General features: G+C 47.2%; 1 protein-coding gene across 1 annotated transcript in view; it reads right to left on the bottom strand.

The window, feature by feature from the left end:
- The window catches only part of LOC137562606 (A.superbus venom factor 1-like), a 335,432-nt gene extending 325,772 nt beyond the window's left edge, over window positions 1–9,660 (bottom strand). Inside the window, exon 1 of the mRNA XM_068274110.1 lies at window positions 9,561–9,660. Coding sequence (XP_068130211.1) covers window positions 9,561–9,625 — 65 coding nt within the window. The 5' untranslated portion in view covers window positions 9,626–9,660. The remainder of the gene's footprint in view (window positions 1–9,560) is intronic.
- Between the last annotated feature and the right edge of the window lie 15,840 nt (window positions 9,661–25,500).

The raw sequence follows: 25,500 nt of genomic DNA, 5'->3' as shown, positions 1-25,500 counted from the left end.
AAATGTGCTTTAGCATACCTCAAGCGGCTCTGTTTGTGCTGTGGGCAAAGAAAAGGCTTCCTCTGCATCACTCTCCTCTCGCATTCGCATACAGCATCTCCATGTGTAAAGTGCGCCGAATGGTTGAACAATGCACAGTGACGCCATCTGCAGCAAGATAATGTTGTAGGTATTTGGTGCTGGTCTGTGGGTTGACTCTGAATGTTCTCACCATTCGTCGATTCTGTCTATCCGAGATTTTTCTTGGTCTGCCACTTCAAGCCTTAACTTGAACTGAGCCTGTGGTCTTCCATTTCCTCAATATGTTCCTAACTGTGGAAACAGACAGCTGAAATCTTTGAGACAGCTTTCTGTATCCTTCCCCTACGCGCTCCCGGCCGCGGATCGTTAGCCCACGAATCAGTGAATCGGGCTATGGCGCCCGATCACTGATTCCTCTCCCCCGCAGAAAAAGCGACAGCTTCTCTCAGAAGCTCCGCTTTTTCTGGCTGTTGCGTCCCCCATGCGTCCCTCTAAGCGTATGTTACGCTTAGAGTGACGTCATGTAAACAAACTCATGGCCGCCATCTTGTGGCCAAAAAGTAAAACTACAACTAAAAGTAAAAAAAATAAAACTCAACACACATTTACATTATAAAAGTACTGATTACATCCCACCCTCCAAAAAAATACCCAAATAAAATGTTTAATATAAAAAAAAAAACATTACAATAATAAAAAAAAAAAACATGTAAATATTTACCTAAGGGTCTAAACTTTTTAAATATCAATGTAAAGATGAAATATTTCTATATTTTTTTATTTTAAACTTGTAAATAGTGGTAGATGGAAAACAGAAAAAATGCACCTTTATTTCCAAACAAAATATTGTCGCTATACATTGTGATAGGGACATACAGTGGTGTGAATTTGCCCCCTTCCTGATTTCTTATTCTTTTGCATGTTTGTCACACTTAAATGTTTCTGCTCATCAAAAACCGTTAACTATTAGTCAAAGATATCATAATTGAACACAAAATGCAGTTTTAAATGATGGTTTTTATTATTTAGTGAGAAAAAAAAACTCCAAATCTACATGGCCCTGTGTGAAAAAGTGATTGCCCCCCTTGTTAAAAAATAACTTAACTGTGGTTTATCACACCTGAGTTCAATTTCTGTAGTCACCCCCAGGCCTGATTACTGCCACACCTGTTTCAATCAAGAAATCACTTAAATAGGAGCTATCTGACACAGAGAAGTAGACCAAAAGCACCTCAAAAGCTAGACATCATGCCAAGATCCAAAGAAATTCAGGAACAAATGAGAACAAAAGTACTGTAATTGAGATCTATCAGTCTGGTAAAGGTTATAAAGCCATTTCTAAAGCTTTGGGACTCCAGCGAACCACAGTGAGAGTCATTATCCACAAATGGCAAAAACATGGAACAGTGATGAACCTTCCCAGGAGTGGCCGGCCAACCAATATTACCCCAACAGCGCAGAGAAAACTCATCCGAGAGGCCACAAAAGACCCCAGGACAACATCTAAAGAACTGCAGGCCTCACTTGCCTCAATTAAGGTCAGTGCTCACGACTCCACCATAAGAAAGAGACTGGGCAAAAACAGCCTGCATGGCAGATATCCAAGGCGCAAACCACTTTTAAGCAAAAACAACATTAAGGCTCGTCTCAGTTTTTCTAAAAAACATCTCAATGATTGCCAAGACTTTTGGGAAAATACCTTGTGGACCGACGAGACAAGATTAACTTTTTGGAAGGTGCGTGTCCCGTTACATCTGGCGTAGAAGTAACACAGCATTTCAGCAAAAGAACATCATACCAACAGTAAAATATGGTGGTGGTAGTGTGATGGTCTGGGGTTGTTTTGCTGCTTTAGGACCTGGAAGGCTTGCTGTGATAGATGGAACCATGAATTCTACTGTCTACCAAAAAATCCTGAAGGAGAATGCCCGGCCATCTGTTCATCAACTCAAGCTGAAGCGATCTTGGGTGCTGCAGCAGGACAATGACCCAAAACACACCAGCAAATCCACCTCTGAATGGCTGAAGAAAAACAAAATGAAGACTTTGGAGTGGCCTAGTCAAAGTCCTGGCCCGAATCCTATTGAGATGTTGTGGCATGACCTTAAAAAGGCGGTTCATGCTAGAAAACCCTCAAATAAAGCTGAATTACAACAATTCTGCAAAGATGAGTGGGCCAAAATTTCTCCAGAGCGCTATAAAAGACTCGTTGCAAGTTATCGCAAACGCTTGATTGCAGTTATTGCTGCTAAGGGTGGCCCAACCAGTTCTTAGGTTCAGAGGGCAATTTCTTTTTCACACAGGGCCATGTAGGTTTTGAGTTATTTTTCTCACTAAATAATAAAAACCATCATTTAAAACTGCATTTTGTGTTCAATTATGTTATCTTTGACTAATAGTTAACGGTTTTTGATGAGCAGAAACATTTAAGTGTGACAAACATGCAAAAGAATAAGAAATCAGGAAGGGGGCAAATAGTTTTTCACACCACTGTAATTTTAATGGTGTAATAACCGGGACATATGGGCAAATACAATACATGAGTTTTAATTATGGAGGCATGTATTATTTTAAAACTATAATGGCTGAAAACTGAGAAATAATGAATTTTTTCCGTTTTTTTCTTATTCTTCCTGTTAAAATGCATTTACAGTAAAGTGGCTCTTAGCAAAATGTACCACCTAAAGAAAGCCTAATTGGTGGCGGAAAAAACAAGATATAGATCAGTTCATTGTGATAAGTAGTGATAAAGTTATAGGCTAATGAATGGGAGGTGAACATTGCTCGGATGCATAAAGTGAAAACGACTGAAGGCTGAAGTGGTTAAGGTGGCCATACACTGGTGGATTTACCACCAGATCGACCAACAGATAGATCCCTCTCTGATCAAATCTAATCAGAGAGGGATCTAATGGCTGCCCACACACTGCAAAAAAAATTTGAACCTATTTCAGCATGAAATCGATTCCCAACCGGTGGAACTACCACTGCCGCCTGGCTCGCCACCCCCTGTGTGCTCCTCTGGCCAGCCGCAATACATTACCTGTCCGCCGGCGCGGGTCCCCGGGTCCCTGCAGTCTCATTTCTTCCAGCGTACTCCTCCATCTTCCCTTCACTTCCTGTCCCGTCCTGTCACAAGCAGGAAGTTCAAACAGTAGAGCGCCCTCTACTTGAACTTTACTTTCTCGCAAGACGGGACAGGAAGTGAAGAAAAGATGTGGGAAGAAGTGAGAGACTGCAGGTACCTGGGGACTCGTGCCGGCCGGACAGGTGATGTATTGCTGCATCGTTTATGGCCGTATCGAATGCCGCTAACGACACACTCCCTGTCCGCGATCAATTGAAAGTTTCTGCCTTGGCAGATCGACGGAATCAATCGATTTTGGATGGAAATCATTCGATCGGTCCGCATTTGCGTTTTTGACTTTACAGCAGATTCGATCATAGTGTTCAAATCTGCTGTCTATCTGCTGGAAATCGCGTTAGTGTATGGGCACCTTCATTCCATCTCAAGCAGTAGAAAGAATTCCATCTCACGCAATAGAGAAAATCACAAACTCCATCGACTTATGCTGTGAATACACAATGAGATTTTTCAGCAGATTTACTGTCCGATCGATTTGCCATTTGCTTTTTAAATCGATTTCCATTCACCTCTATGAGAAATCGACCAGAAAAACGAACGATCGAAAATGAGATCGGACATGTCAGAAATTATCTATGGAACTATATACAGTATCTGCCAAGAAATCTTTTCCCAGCATTATACACAGCAGTTCTGTAGACTCACAGCTCCAGCACAATTCTCTCCCAACACTGCTATCCCCTCCCCTATTATAGTCCTCAAACAGAAGTTTCCAGAGAAGCCTAGATATCCCTCCTCTTATCACAGGCTTTTGTTTTACAGAAGATTCCAGCAAGACCTACATAGCTCTGGTCTTATCTGAGGCTATTGTGTGAATATTTAAAAAGCCTTCAGACAACTCAGCAATGTGTCCCACCACACAGCTATCTGAAGCAGCACCGATACAAGATCTCAATAGCTGACATCCAACAGAGTTTAAAGAGACTACCTACCAGTTTTATACATACCTGGGGCTTCCTCCAGCCCCATCAGCCTGGATCACTCCCACGCCACCGTCCTCCCCTGCCTCTGTCTGCCGGTACCGGGACCTGTGTTTTTGGCCAGTTGAGCTAGTCGACGCAAGCGCAGTGCGCTCCCTCCGTACTGCGCAGGCGCATGCGTACAGAGACGGAGGGAGCCCCTGTGCATGCGGAAGACTGGTGCCGTCCGGCGGAAGTGACGGGACCCGGTACCAGCGATAGAGGTAGCGGAGGACGGCGGCGTGTGTTGGGCAGCATTAGTGCACAATTTGCTGAAATCTTCTCTAAAGCCTGAACCAGTGGCGTACCTAGGGAATTGGACACCCGTTGCTCATTATTTACAGAAACCCCCTAAAAACAATACATTTTTTATGGGTGGGTTGACCGGCTGGGGCGCAGTGTGTGCCGCTGCAAATTTTGGGGGATTTTTGGGGAAAAGGAGGAGTCATCAGGATGTAGACGGAGGCGTATAGTTGTCCCCAGTATATGTAGCCAGGTGTATAGCTGCCCCCAGTATAGCCAGGTGTATAGGTGTCCCCAGTATATGTAGCCAGGTGTATAGCTGTCCCCAGTATAGCCAGGTGTATAGGTGTCTCCAGTATATGTAGCCAGGCGTATAGCTGTCCCCAGCATATGTAGCCAGGTCATTAGGTGTCCCCAGTATATGTAGCTAGGTGTATAGCTGCCCCCAGTATAGCCAGGTGTATAGGTGTCCCCAGTATATGTAGCCAGGTGTATAGCTGCCCCCAGTATATGTAGCCAGCTGTATGGGTGTTCCCAGTATATTTAGCCAGCTGTATAGGTGTTCCCAGTATATGTAGCCAGCTGTATAGGTGTTCCCAGTATATGCAGCCAGGTTTGTAGGTGTCCCCAGTATATGTAGCCAGGTGTCCCCAGGAGGGGAGGCAGCCAGTGAAAGGGAGCTGTGGGCAGAGCGATGGGGAAGGGGGAAAGTCTCCCCCCCCCCCCTTGCTGGAGCGCAGTGTGTGCCGCTGCAAATTTTGGGGGATTTTTGGGGAAAAGGAGGAGTCATCAGGATGTAGACGGAGGCGTATAGTTGTCCCCAGTATATGTAGCCAGGTGTATAGCTGCCCCCAGTATAGCCAGGTGTATAGGTGTCCCCAGTATATGTAGCCAGGTGTATAGCTGTCCCCAGTATAGCCAGGTGTATAGGTGTCTCCAGTATATGTAGCCAGGCGTATAGCTGTCCCCAGCATATGTAGCCAGGTCATTAGGTGTCCCCAGTATATGTAGCTAGGTGTATAGCTGCCCCCAGTATAGCCAGGTGTATAGGTGTCCCCAGTATATGTAGCCAGGTGTATAGCTGCCCCCAGTATATGTAGCCAGCTGTATGGGTGTTCCCAGTATATTTAGCCAGTTGTATAGGTGTTCCCAGTATATGTAGCCAGCTGTATAGGTGTTCCCAGTATATGCAGCCAGGTTTGTAGGTGTCCCCAGTATATGTAGCCAGGTGTCCCCAGGAGGGGAGGCAGCCAGTGAAAGGGAGCTGTGGGCAGAGCGATGGGGAAGGGGGAAAGTCTCCCCCCCCCCCTTCCCTCACCTTGGGCTCCCCCTTCCTGGCTTTCCCCTCTGGAATATTTAAGTGTCGGCACAGTGGCTGACTTACCGCTGTTACAGCCATCGGAGGGAGCTGTGATCTGTGTGCTGCAAGTCTGGTCTACTCAAGACCAGACTAGCAGCGCACAGATCAAAGCTCCCTCCGGTGGCTGTACAGCAGTCCGCTGTCAGCCACTGTGCCGACACTTAAATATTCCGGAGGGGAGAGCCAGGAAGGGGGGGCCCAAGGTGAGGGGAGGGGGGGACTTCCCCCTTCCCCGCTGTTCCCACAGCTCCCTTTCACTGGCTGCCTCTCCTCCTGCTCAGGGTTCTCTGGCGCCCCCCTCCCCCCCCCCCCCCCCGACCACAGGCCCTCGGTCCGTGCCCGAGTGCCCGAATGGTCAGTCCGCCCCTGCCATGAAGCATGAGGGTTTGCCTATGCAATCTGCTCATAGTATTCAATATTTGTAAAGCTAAGTACACACTTTCAATAACATTTGGCCAATCACTGACCAATTCTACCACCTAGTAGTATGAGGGCCAGCAGATTTTGAATACTAGAAATATCCATTTTTCAACCCTCCATGACAAACCTATGCAAACAGTTTGCAAAGATTTGTATCTGATGGGGAGTGCAGCTCCATAGAATAGACTGTGTAGGTATGGCTCTAATACTACATGGAAGGGGGTAAAATTGGTCTATGATCTTTCATTTCCCATAGACTTTTATCTCAGGTGTGTACTTAGCTTTAGGGTGGTACAAACCTTCAATTTTGATTAGCCAATCACTGACCAATTTTACCACCTGCATGTATTACAAGGGTAAACAGATAATGAATAATATGAGCTGATTGTGTAGGTAAGCTTTCATACTATATGGAGGTGGTAATATTGGCTAGTGATTGGACAATCACAATTGAAAGTGTGTACCAGGCTATAGTCTGAGGGCAAACAGATTTTTAATAATATGAACTGATTGTATGGGTAATCTGCATAGACATAGTCAAATTGCCCAATCAATGGCCAATCAAAATTGGATGTGTGCATGCACCTTTTGAACAGGTAAGCCGTTTATAACTAGAATATCTAGACATATAACTTGTTGAGTAGTGAATGACCGGCTTAAGACACACAAAATGCGTCATCCATCTCCACATCCTTTTTCATGCTTGGTATACACATACAATCTTGACTGGCCAATTTTATCAATTCCATGTAGTGTGAGGTCCCACAGGGTTTAAATACACTGAACAAATTGTGTAGGTAAGCTCTCATCTTAGATGGGAGTGGTAATATTGGTAAATCAAGATTGGATGTGTGTAGGCATCTTACAAAGATCAGCATCCAGAAATCTAAAGCACAATCCAGGGACATTTCCTCAGTACCCCAGTAGATCTCTTCTGTCTCAACACAAGACATTCCTTACAGAAGCATCAGCTTTTGCATTCATTAACCTTCTGGGGACCACGCAGCGTAAAGGATTTACGCCACCTGCCATTTCCGCTTCCAGCGCAATTGTGTGCACCCGAAAGGGGAGCCTAAGCTGTTATATAACAGCTGACATCTCCCTTCAGTGATCACGAGCCATCGCGATTGGCTCCTGATCACGTGATCAATACGATCGCTGGCTGATCGTAGTGATCACTATTGGCAGTCTAAGGGGAAGAAGAGGACGGGGACTCACCTTCCTGACGTTCCCCCGGCGATCGTCGCTCTTCTCCGCTCTGGCTGGCATCCCTGCTCGCTCTGCCTTAAATGTCAGGTCCTGGCTTGATGAAGTCATCAAGCTGTGACCCGGAACTTAACGGCAGTGTGAGCGAGGATGCCGGCCAGAGCGGAGGGGGCTAGAGCTGCTCATCGCTGGAGCCTGGGAGCTGAGTAAAGGCTGCTGGCAATACCCCTCGAACACCTGGCTACACAGGGACACCATGTCTAGCTATCTATAATGGGGATCCGGTTGCCTGACCCCCCCCAAACGCGCCCCTCCCCCACCCCTGCATGTACAATGGCCTGATCCTTAAGGGGGATTAAGCAGCCGGTCCCCAGAAAGTTAAATAAGGGCGCAAGGAAAAAAAGGGCACGGGGTGAAGCTGAAATTTCAAATATGATCTATAACAATGTTTTTTTTTTTTTCATTTTTCCTTCATCTATATCTGTGCTAGAATAATAAATATATTAAAATGACGGTATTAAAAAGGGTTAAAAAACATAAAAAATAGAGTAAAGGGGGCGGGGTGTGGCTGCAATAATATATGTATAGTACCACAATAATTGCATATATTTGTCTACCATCAAGGATACATGGGTAATAAGGACAGTAATTGCTCCCAATAGAATTACATCTCATAAATAATCATATGATACACCAACCATAATTATAAATAACATTTGAGAATATACAATCATAGAATAGTATGCGTGTTCAATGAAGAGAGAAATACCAAAGTGCAATGATACATATATCACTCTGCGCAGCACAGCAATAGTGCAAACCAACTGCGCATGTATAAAGTGCAAGTGTTGACTATGCAGAGAGATCCACCAAAGATATAGGAGGGAATGTATCGCACACTGACCACAGTGCGAATAGAAAATCCGACCCAGCGAGGGAAAGGGTGAGATCGAGAAGTGACATCCACAAATAGGGCTTGTTCACACTAAGGGCGTTTTGGGGCTTTTTAAAGCGCCAGCGATTTTCAAAATGGCCCTAAAATTGCTTGTGCAATGATTCCCTATGACATTGTTCATTGTTCACATCTGAGAGGTTCGATTACGATTCGCTCACCAAAGTGCTGCCTGTACCATTTGTGAGGCGTTTTGACTCAGTGGAAGGTATAGGGAAATCGCAAAACACTTGAAAAAACGATTTGTATAGCAATTTCCCCAGCGCTTTAAGAATAAACACACTGGGCTTGATTCACAAAGCTGTGCTAACTGTTTACCAGGGGCGTGCTAAACAGTTAGCACATGAAGTGCCGTTCGCAGACTTTTGCGCGCACAAAGTGCCGCGATCGCGCGTTCGTGGACTTTTGCGCGAGATAACGCGGACTTTTGCATGTGATCGGCGGCCGATCACGTGCAAAAGTCCGCGTTATCGCGCGCAGAAGTCCGCAATCGCGCGATCGCGGCACTTTGAGCGCGCAAAAGTCCGCGAACGGCACTTCACGTGCTAACTGTTTAGCACGTCCGTGCTAAACAGTTAGCACAGCTTTGTGAATCAAGCCCATTGTATTTATTCTTTTCCGGGGGAAAGAGTTCACTTCCTGACTTGCGTCAGGACGTGAAAAAACAAATCACTCTACAAAAGCACTTAGAAAAGCGCTTTACAAAAAAATCATAGCGCTCAGGTAAGCGCTGGGAGGCGCTAAAAAAAAAATCTCTCACAACATCGCAAAATGCTGGCATCAACGATTGCGATTTCAGAAGTGAATAAGGCCATAGAGAAGAGGTGAAGAAAGTAGCATGTGAAAAGGAAATGATGTTCTATCAATAAGGGAGGAGGCTGTGTGGGGAAGGTAGACCTGGATGGAGACTGCAATCTAGCGCACTACACCCTGCCGAGCCTGATGCGTGTTGTGGGCCACGCCCATCAGAGGCACGTGCAATCATTATCACACCGATAATGATCAAAACTAAAAATGTAGGTTGGGCAGCCCCAGCGCCCTCTGTTTATTGGGCTCTTGAATTTCTGCTTTTGGCCTCCACAAGCTGGTATTTTGCATTAGCCCCGCCCGAATTTCCTGCTTCCTCAGATTTTATCCAATCCCACCAATAACTTCACCTGTTGGATGAGGGTTCTCCAAACCGAAAACGCTATAATCTATCCTAAATTTGCCTCAAGCACCAAGATGTTCTGATATGAAGCAAGCCATACTCACGATTGTGCATAGGAGGACCCGGCCAGGAGACCCAGCAGTATGACACACAGAGCTTTTCCCCCCATGATGCCAGTAGGGGTATGAGAAGTCTTAGAGAATAGGGGGTTTTATAGAGGGACACTGGAGGCCAGTGAGAGTCTTGTCCAAATAACCTTTTTTAATCAGTAACTGAGATGTAAAGAAACCAGCGGGACAAACAAAAAGCTGGTTGACAAATAGAAGAGTGTCCACAGCATTTACGGGAAAATACGCCCAGGCAGCACATGAAATAATTGCACAATGATGAAAGGGTTTTACCTGAGAATGAGGAATCAGACAAGCTAATGTAGCCGACTTGGCAGCTGATCGACCATCTGATTTGATAATTATAATTGGAATTGGATGAAAATCTGTGCTGCCAAGTGCATTCCCGACCGACAATGTGACCAAAGTCAGCTAAAAATTGGTTGCATTAATCGATCGGACATGCTGCAAGATGTAGGGTAACTTGCTCAATTAGGTGCGCCGCGGTGGCAGCAAGCGATATCGGGACGAGCGACAAAAGCAATGAAACCCCCGGTGCTGCCCCCCCTAATGTAAACTGTACCCCCTGGTGCCCAGTGCAAGCTATACATTATCTGTCCACGGCATCTGCTTGCTCTGGACTTCTTCCGCTGTCCATACATGCATGCCGTGTGGGTGCCTGTGTGTGACGTCAGACGCCAAACACAGCTCCTTACTAGGCAACCAGGTGGGGCGCGTGTGTATGGACAGCGGAGGAGGCCTGGAGCAAGCGCGGGCCGCGGACAGATAATGTGTAGCTTGCAATGAGCATCGGGGGAGCTGGGTGGGCAATTAACATTAGGGAGAAAGCGGCGGGTCAGCAAGGCGGTCAGATGCCGTGTCACAAGGCTGATTATCAGGGGCGTACCATTGACCCTGCAAATGCAGCCACAGGGGGGCCCAGAAGCCACAGAGGGCTTCTTGAGGAGAGCAGTTTCTTTTTGCTGTCCTGAGAGACTGACAACTAAGGGCACGGAGAGAAAAAACCATGTGCTCTCAGCACAATTGTGTGCTGAGAGCACATGGCTGCATCTGCTCAGAGCATAATGGCTGCATCTGCTCAGCCACTGATAAGGAATCGTACAACGTTTTGCAAACAAAGATTTGTAGACGGTCCCTATTCAGTGTGCAGCAGGCTCTTGTGTACAGTGCCATGCCCCTCCCTATTTGCTGTGTACTGTAGTGATGCTGAAGGAGTCTGCAGAGCCAGTCCTGCTCCATCAGAGATGGACAGAGTGAGTGTAATAAGCTGAGGCTGGGAGCACACACATGTGTCGGTTTTTTGTATGTGTTTTCTGCACGCCATGTGTCTGTATGTGGCAAAATATGCACCTTTTATCACAGAAGCTAATGTAATCGATAGAGAAAATGCCTGCAGTGCCTCACTGGTGTCTGTTTTTTCGGCATGGGGAAAATGCATTCAGGTGTGCACTAGCCAACTGTATAACATTGGTTCTCAGTTTACCTGTGCAGAAAGCAAGGGGGAGGGGTCCTCCAAAGTTTTGCAGGGAGGCCCAGTGATATCTAGCTACGCCCATGCCCATTCCTGAATTGTTTGGAAATCGGCCTGCACTGGTGTATGGGCGGCTGACAGATCTCTCTCTAATCAGATTCCAGTAGAGAGAGATTTGTCTCTTGTTCGACTCTGCCCATCATCACTAGATGCATGGCTTCCTTTAATGTTCTTAGCAGGATTGATAGATCTAATCATAAGTCTTGCTGTACTTCAGAAACAGTGAAAACATTACCATTCTGTTACTCCTATAGTCATTCATGTAACAGCACCATAATTCATTTATGAAAGCTCGGCACACACTTTCAGTTATGATTGGCCAATCACTGTCCAATTTTACCACCTCCATGTACTAGATTTGAGAGAATCGATTTCTGATCGATCGATTCCATATAATCGATTGATTGATCGATGGCTGGAATCGACAGTGTATGGGCCCCTTTAGTTGATCAATGATGTAGCTCCAGGTCTCTTTACATTGTAGACAATAGCACAATAATCCCTTTCAGATCATTGGGTGATAACAAATGGAGACACTAGGGGGCAGACTAGCTCTTTCCCTGTAACATTCTAACAAACTTTTCCTCTTTCTAGCAGTAACTGAATTATATGCATACAAAGCTGTACCATATATCAATACACATTCCAAAGATATATTTTAGCTTAATGAGACCCAAGTGAAGTTGCATTTTTTCCCAAAATCTCATCCATTAACAATTTTTTTGTTTTTGTTTTTTGTTTTACCAACAAAATTATTATTATTATTATTTTATAAAGCGCCAACATATTCTGTGGCGCTGTGCAAAGTAGGAAAACAAACAAGGGGTACATAATGACGCGTACGTTAAAAAAGGGCGTCGGGAAAAAAGGGCGCGGGTTGTAAACGATAAAATATTGTACTGTATTTCGTTTACAAATAATGTTTTATAAATGTATAAATCATTAAATAATGTGTATGAAATCGCCAATTGTGAAAACGTTAATGTTCCCTGTTTCAAAAGTGAAACTTATAATTACGTTTCTTAAAAAAAATGATAATATATGTTTAATCGTTATAATTGTATATTATTGTGAATAACCTTCATTTATCGTTTCTTCTTATAATAAAATCTGAAAATATTATTTATAACGATGATATAAATATAACTACGTTCGTAATAAGTGTTGCAAAACATTAGTAAGTATTACAATTTTTTTACTAAAACTATACCTAACCCTACTCTCACACAAAACCCTCCCTGTACCTATCCCTAACCCCTAGACCCCCCTGGTGGTGCCTAACCCTAAGACCCCCCTGGTGGTGCCTAACCCTAATGGCCCGTACTCACGGGCTGCAGAAGTGGCCTGTCGCCAGCACACGTGAGCGTGCTAGCGACAGGCCGGCGACAGCTTCTCTCCAGGTCCCTCCGCGTACACACGCGGAAGAGGGACCAGCGGCGAGACGGAAGCTGTCGCCGACGTTCCTCCTCCCCCCGCCGGAAGCTTCATTCACCTCTATGGAGGTTGCTGTCGCTAGTCCGCGTACTCACGCGGACTAGCGACAGTTGCGGCGGAGGTGCGGCGGCGACTGTTGCCATGCGATTGAAACTTTCAATCGCATGGCGACAAGAGCGGCGGGCGACAGTTCGGGGTGCGCGCGCGTGCGACGGCCCATACTCACGGGTGACCTGTCGCCGCAACACGCGCGCGCCGCGTGTTGAGGCGACAAAAGTCCCTCGTGAGTATGGGCCATTAGACTCCCCTGGTGGTGCCTAAACCTAAGACCCCTGGTGGTGCCTAAACCTAAGACCCCCTGGTGGTGCCTAAACCTAAGACCCCCTGGTGGTGCCTAAACCTAAGACCCTCCTGGTGGTGCCTAAACCTAAGACCTCCCTGGTGGTGCCTAAATCTAAGACCCCCCCTGGTGGTGCCTAAACCTAAGACTCCCCTGGTGGTGCCTAACCCTAAGACTCCCCTGGTGGTGCCTAAACCTAAGACCCCCCTGGTGGTGCCTAACCCTAAGACCCCCTGGTGGTGCCTAAACCTAAGACCCCCTGGTGGTGCCTAAACCTAAGACCCTCCTGGTGGTGCCTAAACCTAAGACCTCCCTGGTGGTGCCTAAATCTAAGACCCTCCTGGTGGTGCCTAACCCTAACCACCCCCCTTAGTGTTTGCTTTATTATGTGGATAATAATGTTTTACAAATAGTGACTGTAAAAAATATATTGCAATTTCCGTTACGTACTGATCGCTTTATTTTGTGAATAATAATGTTTTACAAACAGTAAGGGATAACATTTTAAATAATGTTTTAGTTAAATAGGATAAATATGTTTAGTATTTTTATAAACGTTATTCGTCACGGGTGCATTTTCTAAACGTAAATCATCACAAGCACAGTTATAAAACATTAAAAATCTCCGGGCGCCATTTATAAAACGTTATTAATCTCCGGCGCCCTTTTTTCCTGCTCGCCGCCCATTAAACGATATTTACTATGGGAGTGAATGGCGGCGCCCTTTTTGTCCACTAGCTGCCTGCGCCCTTTTTTCCTGTTACCCATAATGACACAGACAATGATATATATCAAATATGGTCACTGGTACAATCTGCAGAACTGGTGGTTACAATGACAGATGTAACATGATGAATAAAATGTACAACACAGAGTGCAAGCTATGAAATGAACAACAAAATCCAAGACACAAAAGGGTGAGAGAGCTCTGCCCTGACGAGCTTACAATCTAAAGGAAGCAATTTATCAAATCATTATTCCATACACTTATGGACATTTTTTGTGTGAAAAATAACAATTTTAAAAAATGTTTTATATTTTTCTTCACAATTTTGATTAAAAAAATCAATCCATTTAGTGAGATTGTGTATGGTCACCTTAACCTATTTTGGTTTCTGGACGTAGAAACTACGTCCAGAAACCATGTGCGCTACCGCGCGCCCCTGCGGCCGATCGCGCACATGCACGCGCACTCCCGGCCGCGGATTCGGTAGTCAGGGAATCAATGTATCGGACTATGAAGTCCGATCACTGATTCCTCTCCCCCGCTGAAAAAGCGACAGCTTCTCTCGGAAGCTGCGCCTTTTCTGGCCATTCACTTCCTGATGCGCCACTCTAAGCGTATGTTACGCTTAGAGTGACGTCATGTAAACAAACTCATGGCCGCCATCTTGTGGCCAAAAAGTAATACTACACCTGAAAATAAAAATGAATTAAAATCAACACACATTTACATTATAAATCTATTGTTTACCCCCCACCCTCCCAAAACTACCCAAATAAAATGTTTACTATAAATAAAAAAAACCATTACAATAAAAAAAAAATGTAAATATTTACCTAAGGGTCTAAACTTTTTAAATATCAATGTAAAGATGAAATATTTCTATATTTTTTTTATTTTAAACTTGTTAATAGTGATGGATGCAAAATGGAAAAAATGCACCTTTATTTCCAAATAAAATATTGTCGCCATACATTGTGATAGGGACATAATTTTAACGGTGTAATAACCGGGACATATGGGCATATACAATACGTGAGTTTTAATTATGGAGGCATGTATTATTGTAAAACTATAATGGCTGAAAACTGAGAAATAATGAATTTTTCCATTTTTTTCTTATTCTTCCTGTTAAAATGTGTTTACAGTAAAGTGGCTCTTAGCAAAATGTACCCCCCAAAGAAAGCCTAATTGGTGGCGGAAAAAACAAGATATAGATCAGTTCATTGTGATAAGTAGTGATAAAGTTATAGGCTAATGAATGGGAGGTGAACATTTCTCTCGTGAAAACCACGGAACCTGAATGGGTTAAGGTATACAGTTTTGTTCAATTTTAATACTTCCAGGTAGTATGAGGGCCAACAGATTTTGAATATTATGGACAGATTGTGCCAGTGATCGGTCAATTAAAATTGGATGTGTGTATGCACCCTTAGGCAAAGATGGTAGGGGTTTAGTGTTAGGCGTAGGTAGGGGTAGGTTAGTGTTAGGCATAGATGGGGGGAGGTTAGTGTTAGGAATAGATGGAAGGTTAGTGTTAGGCGTAGGTAGGGGTAGGTTAGGGTTAGGCATAGATGGGGGGAGGTTAGTGTTAGGAATAGATGGGAGGTTAGTGTTAGGCGTAGGTAGGGGTAGGTTAGGGTTAGGCATAGATGGGGGGAGGTTAGTGTTAGGAATAGATGGGAGGTTAGTGTTAGGTGTAGGTAGGGGTAGGTTAGTGTTAGGCATAGATGGGGGGAGGTTAGTGTTAGGAATAGATGGTAGGTTAGTGTTAGGTGTAGGTAGGGGTAGGTTAGGGTTAGGTATAGATGGGGAGGTTAGTGTTAGTCATAGATGGGAGGTTAGGGTTAGACATAGATGGGAGGTTAGTGTTAGACATAGATGGGAGGTTAGTGTTAGGCATAGATGGGGGTAGGTTAGTGTTAGGCATACATGGGGAGATGTTAGTGTTAGGCAAAGATGGGGAGAGGTTAGTGTTATGCATAGATGGGGTAGGTGGAAATCAGACTGTACTGCAGCCAGTGATTCCCAGATGGATTGGCAATCAGACTGTACTGCAGCCAGTGGACTCCTATGGGGTAGAGGCCACTGGCTGGACTGCAGGAAGGACTCTCTGAGGAGCAGGAGGTCCTTGCAGCTAACTGACACCTGGTGGATTAGTGTCACGGGTAGTACAGACAGACTGATCACTCGAGGGATGAGTGACAGTCAGAAGGGTCAGACAGGCCAGATCGGCAACACACGAGCAGATAAGGTACAGAGACAGAAGGCTGATTCGGTAACCGGGTACAGGCAAGGTTGGCAACTGGTAGACAGATAGGCAGAGGTACCGAATCAGAAAGACAGAGAAAGGTCAACAGAGCCAGAGGTCATAACAGATATCAAGTACAATCCTAGTCTGAGGTGTGAGGTCCTTGGTCTCGACACCCGGGAACTAGTCTAAAGTATAACACAGTATCCTAAGCTTGGGTGTGAGGTCCTTGGTCTCAACACCCTGGAACTGGTCTAAAGTATAACACAGTAATAACACAGTAATCCTATGCTTGGGTGTGAGGTCCTTGGTCTCAACACCCTGGAACTGATCTAAACTATAACACAGTGATGACAAAGTAAACATCAAGAGCGGAATCTGGCTAAGTGTGAATTCCCAGTTCCAACTGGTTCTAACACACTGTAGGATCTGACTGAGGTCTGAGTGCTCACACGTAAGTATTCGCAACGGCAGACAACCAGCAACGGACAAGCAAGATCTATATATACTACAGCGCTCCGCAGCGCCGCCCCCAGCCACTCAGGAGTTCCGCTGGGATCAGCTGATCGTCCTGATCAGCTGATACCTCTCCTGCTGGCATAAAGGTCCTGTCTTCTGGCGCGCGTGCGTAGCTCTCCATTTGTGTGCACTAGAAGGCCCAGACAAACCAGACACATGTTACTGTGCGGAAACCGCTGGTCTGAACGCGGAGACAGCCGCCCCGCCACCAGACCGCGCGGCGGCATCTCTGCTATTCATTACAGTGGGTTAATGTTAGGCATAGATGGTGGGAGCTCATTTGGCATAAGTAGGGGGAGGTTAGTGTTAGATGTAGGTAGGTTAGTGTTAGGTATAGGTAGGGGTAGGTTAGTGTTAGATGTAGGTAGGTTAGTGTTAGGTATAGGTAGGTTAGTGTTAGATGTAGGTAGGTTAGTGTTAGGTAGGGGTAGGTTAGTGTTTGATATAGATGGTGGGAGGTTAGTGTTAGGCATAGATGGGGGAGGTCGAACACCCCAGGGCTCAGTGGTGTCAAAATTTGTTTGTGTGTCTGCCTCAGATGAGAGCAACGCCATCTGTACTTTCTGCCACCAAAAATTGAGCCGTGGAAATACCAAGACCCGCGTAGGGACTACTTACTTACGAAGGTACATGATGACAAAGCACAAACTGCAATGGGATGACCACCTGAGGAAAAGCAGCAAACAAAAGCAAAGCCACACACCGCAGTGGAAGATACCAGGCTGCAATTATTTCTCAAAAGAGGCGATACCCAAACTGTACCGTGATGTTGAAAGGCAAGTGGTGTCATCTCTGGCACACAGTGTTGGGTCAAGGGTCCATCTGACCACGTGGTCTGCAAAGTACAGTCAGGCCTGCCCGAAAGACTAAGTCAGTCCTCACACACAGCATCTCTGCCTGCACGCCGTGTGACTGCCTGCCCCAAGACTAAGTCGCTCCCCACACAGCATCTCTGCCCGCAGGCCGCTTGACTGCCTTCTCCGCCACCACCAACAGGGTCCAGGACTCCAGGCGGATTCCTGAATGTTTAAGGCCACTGCTAACAGGCAGCAGCGGCCGCTATAATGATTTTCTGGTGCGTGTACATGCCTGCCTAATTATTCTGGCTGCACTGCTGCTGCAACAACAAAACAAAAGGTATGTACATGTGTCAATTCCCCTTCGTGATTGTTACCTTGCCGCGTTGAAGGGGCTTGCGTATCACAATGAAGCAATGACCGCCGGCTATATGAGTGTCTCGGGAAAGGGGGGAGGGGGGCACACCCAAGATAATAAGGTTGTTGCTTCATTGTGGACAGACCAAATTCGAACAGCTGGACAGTCACTGTTGTTCTGTCATTGAGCTACCTCAGCCCGGTGACCATATGGGCTTGAAAACCGCTATCGCCTGCACTCTGGCCATGGTGCGCACCAGTCCAGCATGGCCGTCACTAGGCAAACAGCTGTTTGCGGTGCGTTACACAGTGAGTTTGGTGTGTCAGTGTGAAGCAGTACACTAATTACACTACCTGATTGATGTATACACATGCAAGATGTTTTAAAGCACTTTAGGCCTCCAATTTAGCATGCAATGTGATTTATGCCTTTTTTAACCACTTCTGTGCCAGGGGGTGGTTTGCCTGATCGGTGCTGCGTGGACTCTCCAGCCCGCAGCACCGATCAGATAGCAGCCAGGGCGATCAGACTACCCCCCTTTTTTCCCCACCGGCTGTTTGCGCTTGCGGGGGGGGCTCTTCAAATCGAACGAGCGGCCGTTTCCATTCAGGATTCAGGGATGTAGTTAAGCGTACGCCGAATCCTGAAGTGGTTAAACGCTGATGTGCGTCAAATCTGAATTTTTCCCATGGACTTTTGGCGTGTATCCCACTCCGCCATGCCCCCCTCCAGGTGTTAGAACCCTTGAAACATCTTTTCCATTACTTTTGTGGCCAGCATCAGTGCTGCTCGGATACCCCTTTTCAAAATCCGAATCCGATTCGGATCCGGATACCCCGCTATCCGATCCGGGTCGGATATCCGAATTTAAAATTTTCCGATCCGAATCCGATTCGGATATCCGACCGTAGTATCCGACCGGATTCGGATATCCGGATTGAAAACCGGAAGTGGCCTTTAAATTGCTTTAAAAAGGTTTTTAAGGGTCAATTAGGCATGTAGCATCATTCTTTTTCAAAGGGGAACACTAATTGATGATGTGGGGACTTAAAATCCCCCCCCCCCCCACAAAAAAAGGCTGTCAAAGGGCCAAGTGCAAAGTGCCAAATGCAAAGGGCCAAGTGCCTAATGCCAAGTGCAAAGGGTCAAGTGTCAAGTGCAAAGGGCCAAGTTCAAAGTGCCAAATGCAAAGGGTCAAGTTCAAAGGGCCAAGTGTCAAGTGCAAAGGGCCAAGTGCAAAGGGCCAAGTGTCAAGTGCAAAGGGCCAAGTGCAAAGTGCCAAGTGTCAAGTGCAAAGGGCCAAGTGCAAAGTGCCAAATGCAAAGGGCCAAGTTCAAAGGGCCAAGTGTCAAGTGCAAAGGGCCAAGTGCAAAGGGCCAAGTGTCAAGTGCAAAGGGCCAAGTTCAAAGGGCCAAGTGTCAAGTGCAAAGGGCCAAGTGCCAAATGCAAAGTGCCAAGGGCAAAGTGCCATGTGCCATGTGCAAAGTGCCAAGTGCCAACATGTGCAAACACGTGCAAACACGTGCAAAAATGTGCAAAGTGCAAACACGTGCAAACACATGCAAAATTGTGCAAACACGCGCAAACACGTGCAAAAATGTGCAAAGTGCAAACACGTGCAAACACATGCAAAATTGTGCAAACACGCGCAAACACATGCAAAAATGTGCAAACACGCGCAAACACATGCAAAAATGTGCAAACACGCGCAAACACATGCAAAAATGTGCAAACACGCGCAAACACGTGCAAAAATGTGCAAAGTGCAAACACGCGCAAACACATGCAAAAATGTGCAAACACGCGCAAACACATGCAAAATGTGCAAACACGCGCAAACACATGCAAAAATGTGCAAACACGCGCAAACACGTGCAAAAATGTGCAAAGTGCAAACACGTGCAAACACATGCAAAATTGTGCAAACACGCGCAAACACATGCAAAAATGTGCAAACACGCGCAAACACATGCAGAAATGTGCAAACACGCGCAAACACATGCAAAAATGTGCAAACACGCGCAAACACATGCAAAAATGTGCAAACACGCGCAAACACGTGCAAAAATGTGCAAAGTACAAACACGTGCAAAATTGTGCAAACACGCGCAAACACATGCAAAAATGTGCAAACACGCGCAAACACATGAAAAAATGTGCAAACACGCAAACACATGCAAAAATGTGCAAACACGCGCAAACACATGCAAAAATGTGCAAACACGTGCAAACACGTGCAAAAATGTGCAAAGTGCAAACACGTGCAAAGTGCAAAAATGTGGAAAGTGCAAACACGTTCAAAGTGCCATGTGCAAAGTGGCACTTTGCACGTGTTTGCACATTTTTGCACGTGTTTTCACGTGTTTGCACATTTTTGCAGTTTGCACGTGTTTGCACTTTGCACGTGTTTGCACTGTGCATGTGTTTGCACGTGGCACTTTGCACGTGTTTGCTCGTGGCAGGCAGGCAGCACCTGGCCTGGTGTGTGTACAACACACACACAATCACATAGCAGCTGCAGCAGCACTGCAGCACACACTCTAAGGCCCCGTTCACACTTGCGGTTCTCTGCCAAACGGACCGGATGACCTGACCGGATCTGGACCGGATCCGGATCGGAACCGTACGGTTCTGATCCGGATCCGATCCGGATCCGGTCAGTTTGCATCAGGTGTTCATCAGGATGCGATCCGGATCCGTTTGGCAAAAGATAGTAGAAAAGGAATAAAAATGTTGGGGTCTGGGAGGTCAGCAGAAGGTGGACCTGTGGAATCAGGCCCTCCGCTGTTTAGCACTCACCTCCACCTCCGACATACTGCCAACATCTCCAGCACGTTTAAAATCACTACTGCTCCACTCCAAAATGCTTGCCCATGTGTCCCCATCCAAAATCGCCGCTTCAATACGCATAGGAAGTGGGGTAGAACATCCGGATTTTTAGCCAGTGTGTTGTGCGCTCTCCGGTTCTCATTGGTTTGTATTGGCCGGATGGTGCAGTCCGGCTCCGCTCCGGATACGGCTGCCGGAGGAGCCGGACCAAAAAATAGCGCATGTTGGGTCTTATGCCAGGGTCCGGATCCGGTCCGGATCCGGTCCGGACGAAACGGACGCATGTGAACGGACGCATAGGCTTTCATTGCTATGCCGTGCGTCCGTTCCGTCCGTTCTGCATGCGGTCCGGCTCCGGCACGGCGATTCCGGACGGCGGCCGCTAATGTGAACCGGGCCTTAATGTCACATTTATGACATCAATCAAGCAAATGAATGATTTAACTATACTGTAGTGATAGTGAAGGGGTTAATCACTGAACAGCTTAGGTTTATAACTATGTACAGCCCTTTGTAGGGCACCAGCAATGGAACAGGAGCATGTCTCTCAGGAAGCATTCAGCAAGCCAGGACGATCTGTCCAGGGCCGGCCCTAGACTTTTTGCCGCCTGAGGCAAATTTTTAAAAAATTGCCACCGCCGCCCCTCCCCCCCCCCCCCCTCGGGGGGAGAGGGGGCGCGCTCTGGGGGGCCGCTGAGCTGGAGGGGTAGCTGGCAGGACGAAGGTATTGGGCCAGCGGCGGGGAGGGGGGTCGGACCCCCCCCTCCCTCGCCTGGGTCCCCCGTCCTCCGCTCCCCTCCAGCCTAAATAGACGCAGCCGTATGTGTAAGAGGCACGGGCGGAGAGGACACTCACCTCTTCCCAGCATGCGCTCCACTGACATCACTTCCTGCAGCGTTGCAGGAAGTGATGTCAGTGGAGCGCACGCTGGAGCGAGGAAGAGGTGAGTGTCCTCCCCGCCCGTGCCTCTTACACATACGGCTGCGTCTATTTAGGCTGGAGGGGAGCGGAGGACGGGGGACCCAGGCGAGGGAGGGGGGGGTCCGACCCCCCTCCCCGCCGCTGGCCCAATACCCCTGTCCTGCCAGCTACCCCTCCAGCTCGGCGGGCCGGCTCCCCGCACCCACGGACGGGCGGGTGCCGCCCCTGGAAATTTGCCGCCTGAGGCAAAAGTTTCACCCCGCCTCATGAGCGGGCCGGCCCTGGATCTGTCTCATCATGGCAGCCCTCCTTATTATACAAGGGGGGCTGGCCAGTGTTCCTTTCTGTGATTGGGAGCCAGGGTTTAGGCTGGGAGGCCTCTGATTGGCTTAATGAGGTCAGGTGGGGCTGGCCAGGGTTCCCCTCTGTGATTGGTTTCTGGTGCTTCTGCTGGGAGCCCTCTGATTGGCTCCCATGACGTCTGGACCTCATGCAGTGTTTCACTGGTCCAGATATCCGCGGATATCAGCATAGCCCAGCCAACTATCCGCAGATAGCTATCCGGATACTGGACCAGCTATCAGGAATCCGGATCCGATCGGATAGGCCTAAAAAGTTCGGATATCCGAGTCTATTCGGATATCCGGTATCCTGTTGAGCAGCACTGGCCAGCATACATGTTTCTAGTTTTCAAAGTTCGCCTCCCCGTTGAAGTCTATTGCGGTTCGAAAAGTTTGCGCGAACCAAACTTTTTGCGGAGGTTCTCGTTCGAGGTTCGCGAACCTAAAATCGGAGGTTCAAGCCATCTCTATTAGGCATAGATGGTGGGAAGTTAGTGAAAGGCATAGATAGGGGGAGGTTAGTGTTAGGCATAGATGCTGGGAAGTTAGTGGTAGACATGGATGGAGGAGGTTAGTGTTAGGTGTAGGTAGTGGGAGGTTAGTGTTAGGCATAGATGCAGGTAGGTTAGTGTTTGGCATAGAAAGGGGGAGGTTAGTGTTAGGCATAGATAGCTGTGGCTACTGTAAGGTGTAGGTAGGAGGCAGATTAGTATTAGGCATAAATGCAGGGAAAGTCAGTGTGATAATGGGATAACAGCAAAACATCAAAATGAACTTCCGCACACTCATGCAAATCCTCATGCGAATCCACTTACAAAAATCATGCAGCAATCAATGCTGTCCCTACAGCTAAGTTAAAAGCTGGGATCTTTGTTACAAGAATAAAGTTTCTTGCGTAATCACATACACCGCGTAGAGGTATCCCAGTGTCGTATGTGTCCTAACTCTGGCCCTGTAACATGCATAGCACAAACATGCACACATTCAGCGTATCAAAACCTATCTAGGGAATCGGAGCACATATCCTTAACGTCCTCCCTGGGACAGGTAGTCCACACAATTTCAATCCTAGTGGCTTTGCCTGAAGCGGAGCTCCTCTTTAGCATCTTCAGTAAGCTGCATTCAGACTGTGCTGAGGTCAGGAAAGCAGAAGACAGGACATGTAACAAGTGCGTAAGTAAAGGGCAAGGAAGGGTAGAGGTCAAGGGTGGCCCAGCTGGGAGTTTTCTCAGCATCAGTCATGGAGGTGACACAAGTGAGCTGGGAGGGGACCCTCAGCATCAGTCATGGAGGTGACACAAGTGAGCTGGGAGGGGACCCTCAGCATCAGTCATGGAGGTGACACAAGTCAGCTGGGAGGGGACCCTCAGCATCAGTCATGGAGGTGACACAAGTCAGCTGGGAGGGGACCCTCATCATGGAGGTGACACGGGTCTTCCTTATGTCTGGAAGATGTCTTGTACAGGATAATATTCCACAACTGCAGAACTCATTTCCTTCTGATATGAATCATTATAATGACAACTCCCAGTTTATGTGTGGCTGACATACTGTATGGGATGTATATTGGTGAAGATAGTATTTATTTCATTTAACCTCCTGAGCGGTCTGGACGAGCTCAGCTCGTCCATCACCGCCGGAGGCTGCCGCTCAGGCCCTGCTGGGCCGATTTTTATCAAATAAAGTGCAGCACACGCAGCCGGCACTTTGCCAGCCGCGTGTGCTGCCTGATCGCCGCCGCTCTGCGGCGATTCGCCGCGAGCAGCGGCGAAAGAGGGCCCCCCTAGCCGCCTGAGCCCTGCGCAGCCGGAACAAAAAGTTCCGGCCAGCGCTAAGGGCTGGATCGGAGGCGGCTGACGTCAGGACGTCGGCTGACGTCGATGACGTCACTCCGCTTGTCGCTATGGCGACGATATAAGCAAAACAAGGAAGGCCGCTCATTGCGGCCTTCCTTGTTTATTCTGGGCGCCGGAGGCGATCGGAAGATCGCCTCCGGAGCGCCCTCTAGTGGGCTTTCATGCAGCCAACTTTCAGTTGGCTGCATGAAATAGTTTTTTTTTTATTTAAAAAAAACCCTCCCGCAGCCACCCTGGCGATTTAATCAGAACGCCAGGGTGGTTAACCTCCCTGGTGCTGCATTTCTGTCTGGAATTATGAGTCAAAAGCGGTACATTTTTTTTCATGAATTTTAGGCCTCCAATTCAACTCACCAAAATATGACAGAATAAAAGCCTAGTGGACATTCTGCATATAAATAAAAGACTAGAACATTTTTTTTTGAATTAATTACATTTATTAATAAACTTAAAAAAATTGTGAAACTGTACAAATAAGGCAGACAGAGAGTAGTCAAAATCCAGGCAGAGGTCGGTGCAGGCGGCAGGCAGAGAGTAGTCAAAATCCAAGCAGAGGGCGGTGCAGGCGGCAGGCAGAGAGTAGTCAAAATCCAGGCAGAGGTCGGTGCAGGCGGCAGGCAGAGAGTAGTCAAAATCCAGACAGAGGTCGGTGCAGGCAGCAGGCAGAGAGTAGTCAAATTCCAGACAGAGGTCGGTGCAGGCGGCAGGCAGAGAGTAGTCAAAATCCAGACAGAGGTCGGTGCAGGCGGCAGGCAGAGAGTAGTCAAAATCCAGGCAGAGGTCGGTGCAGGTGGCAGGCCGAGAGTAGTCAAAACCCAGGCAGAGGTTGGTGCAGGCGGCAGGCAGAGAGTAGTCAAAATCCAGGCAGAGGTCGGTGCAGGTGGCAGGCCGAGAGTAGTCAAAACCCAGGCAGAGGTTGGTGCAGGCGGCAGGCAGAGAGTAGTCAAAATCCAGACAGAGGTCGGTGCAGGCGGCAGGCAGAGAGTAGTCAAAATCCAGACAGAGGTCGGTGCAGGCAGCAGGCAGAGAGTATATATATATATATATATATATATATATATATATACAGTATATATGCGCTGCGTAATATGTTGCCGCTTTATAAATACAATAAATAAATTAAAATAAACATACACATGTATACATACAGGGTGCGTTTCTCTCTGTTTTCCTTCTTCCTTAATTTAAAAGTTTGTCCCGCCCCAGCCCCGTGACGTCACACCGTCACCGCCGCACTGATTGGCCGCCGGGTCCCCGAAGAATAGCGGGGACGTGGGGATCCCGGCGGCCAAAGACGAGCCTGACAGGCGGGGGGAGAAGCCTGTGTCCCGCTGCGCAGCGCTGATCACACGCGAGACCCAGTTAAGCAATGCGCAGCCCGACCTGAGCTCGGGGTTACCGCTAACAGCTCACAAAGCGGAGCCCGAGCACAGGTCGGGATTATTTACCGCCAGGGGGTTAATAGTAGTGATGATCTTAATCTGCTAATTATGATTATGCACAATCTCCTGTACATTTTACAGTCGTATGTAATTAGGATTTGGACATACAAATGATTTTGCATAATCCATTCGTAATTTTGCATACTTTTCGTGTAAGTTTTGTGTAATTTTGTGCCGGCTTTAGTGGTTAATAGCAAAGCCCCCATAAATGCTATCATCACGAAAATTGCTACGTATGTTAAGGAGAAAGGCAAAACAAAGGTGTGAGTGAAACACCCCAGTAACTTTTACAGAAGGAAGAATCAGATCGATGTAATCTAATTGGTCCCACGTGGAGGTTGGTGCTGCTCTTTGGTTCACCTCTGTGACTATGGAGTGATCTGGGGGCACAAATGGAGAGCGCATTCAGAGACTCTGGTGTGTCAAGAGAGGCTGGTTCAGAAATAATGTCACCTGAACCTGCCTGGCAGTCCAGTATAGGGGAAGCCAGCAATGGAGGCATGTTAAAGGGAACCAGAGATCCTGTAGAGAAAAGAAGTTATACATACCTGAGGCTTCCTCCAGCCCCATACG

The sequence above is a fragment of the Hyperolius riggenbachi genome, chromosome 3 (assembly GCF_040937935.1).
Source record: "Hyperolius riggenbachi isolate aHypRig1 chromosome 3, aHypRig1.pri, whole genome shotgun sequence".
In the NCBI taxonomy this organism is placed as follows: Eukaryota; Metazoa; Chordata; class Amphibia; order Anura; family Hyperoliidae; genus Hyperolius; species Hyperolius riggenbachi.
The sequence above is the reverse complement of the archived record's forward strand: the minus strand, read 5'-3'. Positions and strand labels throughout refer to the sequence as shown.